This window comes from Cibotium barometz, chromosome 27 (assembly GCF_041138505.1).
Source record: "Cibotium barometz isolate CiBa-2024 chromosome 27, ASM4113850v1, whole genome shotgun sequence".
Lineage (NCBI taxonomy): Eukaryota > Viridiplantae > Streptophyta > Polypodiopsida > Cyatheales > Cibotiaceae > Cibotium > Cibotium barometz.
The window spans coordinates 40,705,415-40,710,530 of record NC_141072.1 but is presented as its reverse complement, the minus strand read 5'-3'; the positions used below and the strand labels follow the sequence as shown (position 1 = coordinate 40,710,530).

Genomic DNA, 5,116 nt, shown 5'->3' with positions numbered 1-5,116 from the left:
CAAAATAGAAGTTTAAAAAGAAATTCCTAAGGTGCATTAGAAATAAATTATAATCTGCATAAAAGACCTTAGTCTAAGGGTCTAGATTTTCTGAAAATTTTGGATTAAGGTTCTGAGGGACCAATAAGATTAATCAAAATGTAGGGAGGAGATAAATTGAAGAATAAAAGAAAAACCTCCCAAAAATAAGTAAATGCTCACATAAGATGAAGAGTGGACTAAGGACCAAAGAAAACATTAAAAAAACTGAATTTTGACACCTTAGAGTGGGGATCTCCCCTCATGAAGGAGGCACCTTTTTTCTGATCATTACCCCCCAATTTTAAATGATAACCACTCCACAGGAGACTCTAGTCTCATCATCAACAATGCCTATGAGCCTCAAACTTGTAACCTCAGTGCCAACCAATGTGATAGAGGGTCCCAAACCTTCTCGAGAGGGGGTCACTCATAAATATGTATGCATAGCACGTGGGTTTGACAGAAGGGATTTAAAAAATCCATTTTAACATATTTTTTACATACAGGAAGGGTACCATTTAAAGGGGGTATTTACAGTTTGAATAGAAAAAGAGTGTGATTTATTCATGAAAAATTCACAGATAAGGGTTTTTTTAAATAGGCCTTGAACGCATGTGATATAGAGTGTTTACACATAGTGAACCCCCGAGCAAACCTTCCACTTCAATTAAAAATAAAACTCCACCAAGACAACCAAAATCAAGGTATCTTAATGGTATCAAAATGAGGGTGGAGAAGCAGCTACTTGTAGCCTAAGGCTACTACGAAGGTGCTAATCAAATTTGGGTGCCTCGACAATCAAAGCCTCTTTCTCAATGCAGAACAGGCCAAGGAAAAATAAAAGTATTCCATAACATCGTCCACAAAAGCCTATGCGAGTTCCTCAAAGAACTCCAACAAGTCAACAAGTGTGGGTACCAAAAAGATTACTACAAAGAACAAGGGTACTACCAAGGTAATACCAAATCTTGGATTCCCAAGCACATCAAAAGGTCCCCTAAGTCTAAACAAAGAAAAAATCCTCAGCACCAAAAGCATTAGCCACCAATTTATAATGTTCATCAAAGATGGGTGCTTGTGCACTATGATGGCAATCCCATCATATGGTTGCCAAAATCAAACAAAGTGAAGGCAGTCTCACCACCGACTTCAACCCCAATGGCTTCACCTAAGATTCGACAAGAATGGAGGCCCAAGAAACACCATGCAAACAACCTAACCCCTCTCATACATTCAGCACCTACATAAGAGCTTGTGTGTTCAAGTAACCCCAATGGTAACCAACTAGCAATCTTACCTACTGTCTCGATAACATTTGAGCCAAAAATTCAAGAATCAATACGCATGTCTGCAACACAAACTTATGAGCGCATCAAAGACAAACTCATTATGCTCTTTTTACCCCTGTGGATGTGAAAAATAAGTGTAGAAGCTACGCAGAAGCCTTAAGAACCTATTCTCTCATAAAGGAGAGTAGCCAAAAGAACCTATTGCTTGCAAGGTGGGAGCCCAAAAAAAAAAACAAAAAAGAAAACAAAAAACAAGGGAGTCACATATATGGCCTACCTAAAAATGGTAGAATATCCCAAGCAACTCCCAATGATTTTCAATAGCCATTACATCTTTGTTAAGCTTATAGCATACTATTCTTTTGGCTAAGTTAATGTAGCAGTTGCTCCATGAGTACATATCCATACTCATGCACTAGAGGACATTTGCACACCAAGGCCTCATCATCGACAACTTTCCAGGTATATCTCTAGATGGGGGGAACATGGTGATATCTTAGTCAATGGTACAACCCATCACCTAGAATTTTCCTTCAAATTGGCAAACCTCTCTAAACAAAGCTAGAATCTTCACAACACAATGATATCTAATCCTTTGTAAAGATATCTATCTAAGCCTTGCAAGACACCGTGATTCTTTCAAGCCTCACAAACAAGTGGCTCCTTTAATAAGAGCAGCTCAATAAGAGTCTATATGACTCAATTCTTGAACTTCATGAAAGCTCCTTTATTAGAGCACTTACATATACATAAAAACAAAAATAGCTCATGGGAAGAAGCATGAGCCTAGGCTAAACCTCTATTTAGTGATACCATCATGTAAAGAATTAGCCTACTTTTACTAACCATTAATCATGCTACATATATTAGAGCAGAGGGATGGAGGTGACAGTCGAAGCGGTCTCAAGCTGCTTCTCTGCTATGTACACTCACTCACTCCCTCATGCAAACTCAACTCACTCACACACACACTTAGAAAAAAAATACACACACACACACACACACACACACACACACACACACGCGTTTACATATAGACATGAGAGACGAGGGATGTGATGTACTATATTTGGCCAATGGCCTTTTCTTATACAAAAGTTGGCATCTCTTAACATGATGCTTTAATTAACAATTATTTGATCACGGTTATCTTATACTAACTACTTAAGTAAACGGTTGTTTCACGCACAAGGTAATCAATTGGAATTCTAATAAAATGGCAGTCTTTAAGAAAAACATTTTAATGAAAGAAGGCACTCGAAGCACAACATTCAATTGAGGAACACACACATTAGAATGGGCTACTAGATTCTCTTTGTTTGCCATGGAAAGAAGAATTTGTGATGCTATTAAAGCTTTTATCAATCCCTGGAGATACAGGATATCACGGTTTGCTTAACCATTGACTACACTTCATAATCTAGGCCTTACATACATGAGCTCCTCTTAGTAGGGCTTTAAATGCTTGAACTAATAGTGTCTAACCATGGTCCATTACCAATGCTAGAAAAAACTCAACAGTTAATGTATTATCCATTAGCTATAAATTGAAAAATCTCGTTTGAAGTTTGCCCTTGTCTTTATTTTATAACGATAGTTTATGTAAAATAAAGACACATTAACTTTTTGGTTGTTTTTTTTCAAAAGTAAAGACAGGCAGCCTTTGAATATTGCCTTTATTTTACATTGTCCAATAAATGCTTTTAAAAAAAAGCGCATTATCGACTACATACACAAGTTTACTTGCTCGCACGTGCTACCGGCGTGTGTCGAAATGAACACGTGCAGAATGGGGCCACTAATAAATCAACCCTCGCATGTCGGTAGAAAGCAGCAACACCCCTTTGTCTGCCAAGGATTTAAGCAAATAAATATAACTAAATCCTTAGTTAGCAACATCAATTTGGTTGGTTGACAGCCCTCCTTACCATGGCCGAATTTCCTTTCTTGTGCTTTGATTGAACCAGCAAGGTAGTCTGTTGTAGCTGTGCAGAAGATTGCTTTTTCAGCTGAGCTAGGCCCTCTGCATGCCAAATAATGTGGTGTAATTAGGGGAGAAAGAAAAGGATTAAAGAGCTTATAGTTAATCTTAATTATAACCTTTACCATTGAGAGCATTCAGAGCTGCAGATCCTTCCGTCATGCCATCTTCGGCGGGTACTGGGCTCTGTACTCCATGGATGGAAGCTGAAGACGAAGGATTAGAAGACTTTGGTGGTTGCGGAAATAGGTCATCTAAGCTGCTTCTCGGCGAGAAGTAATGCGGCACCTCTTCAGCTAATCTATGAGATAATGAAGAACTAATCCTACTGTGCGAGGCAGCTAATCCCGTGCGCCGCCCACTAAGAACTGTCTTAAGCTTAGAAGTGAGAGATGGGCGAGTTTGCGAGTCCTTATGATCTGGATTTATGCTGCTTAGGCGCTGATTGAAGCTGTGAGATTGCAGCATGGGAGGGGGGGTAAGTGGGCGGATTAAGAAGTGATCATGATCATGATTAGGGTCGTGAAGTAAATCGGGTTTAGGTAAACCTGGGGAGGCTTCCCAGATAAAAGGGACAACGCCGGGTGCAAAGCCACGTGTAGAAGAGCCGCGCAAGCTGTTATCTCTTCGAAGCAAATGAAGAAAGAAAGGCTGCTTCTCTGCACAGAGGAGCAAAGAATCTTTCTCAGCTGCGACAAGATGCAGCTGCTCCTGCGTATGCAGATGATGGTGATGAGTCGATGATTGGACTGCAGGCATGCTTGATTTTTGCGCTGTTTTTTTCCCCTCTGCTTTGCTCGCGATGGGAAAATTCTCAGCTAACCGTGCTTTTTGCAAACGTATAATTTGAGCTATGGAACGTGCACAGCATATCTGTGCGTAAGCGCGCGCTGGCGCCCACGTTTGCTCTCGCTCTCTCTCTCTCTCTCTCTCTCTCTCTGTCTGTCTGTCTGTCTGTCTGTCTCTCTCTCTCTCTCTGTACTCTCTCGTCTTTTGTATGTATTATGCAGGGAAATGCGAATCGTTCTTTCATGCCACCTTCTCCTGGCTCGAAAGAGACGGTGGCAAAGTGAGTTGTCTGGTCTTTTATCGAAGTTGATCGTTCAACCAGCGTTCAAAATAGCGACTCCATAACTGTTGAAGGTTTTTTAGGGTCTCCGTAGCCACCTTCCTTACATGTACACATTGCCAGCCTTTGATGAGATCTGCCCTCTATTCAATCCTAGCCGTCTATCCTTAAACCAAGAGATTGAAATCTCAACACACGAAAGTTCCTACCATTGTGTTCTCCCTCTGCACCACCTTAATTTATTCACATACAGAGTCGAATCAACGACACAAGGTAAATAGTTCAACCATATAAGACTTAACTAGTCCGAGGCCATGCAGCTCCTCGTGTTGACTTTTTCCAATGAGCAATGCCCCACCCCCACGATAGCTTTTGAGCACTCCAATGGCACTCTTGCAGTCCCACATCACTTCAGAGTTATCAAGACTAATGAGCTCTCCATTCAAGTTCTATACTTACTTATGTTTCATTAGTCCAAATAAACTAATGTTTTCCTATGTACGTTTCAATAAGGTGAATTGATGCATATTTTGTATCTTCGCATCTCTCTCTCTCTCTCTCTCTCTCTCTCTCTCTCTCCCCCCCCCCCCACACACACACACACACAAAAACAAAAATTAATGCTCTCTTGTTCTTTGAAGCATATTTAGAGATGTATAGGTTTTTTATGGGCGGTGCACGGAGTTTATATATGTGGGCACAATAGAAACGGTGGCCAATTGAGAAGTCTTACACCAAATTAAAAATATGAATGTG

At 40.4% G+C, this 5,116-nt stretch overlaps 1 protein-coding gene across 1 annotated transcript; it reads right to left on the bottom strand.

Annotated features, from left to right (window-relative positions):
• Nucleotides 1-2,916: 2,916 nt before the first annotated feature.
• On the bottom strand, nt 2,917-4,451 carry LOC147623394 (uncharacterized). The gene is made up of 3 exons (XM_086821855.1): nt 3,417-4,451; nt 3,239-3,333; nt 2,917-3,158 (listed from the first exon to the last, which is right to left on the bottom strand). The coding sequence occupies exons 1-3, from the start codon at nt 4,048-4,050 to the stop codon at nt 3,117-3,119; spliced, it is 771 nt and encodes a 256-aa protein (XP_086677981.1). The 5' UTR covers nt 4,051-4,451; the 3' UTR covers nt 2,917-3,116.
• Nucleotides 4,452-5,116: the final 665 nt, after the last annotated feature.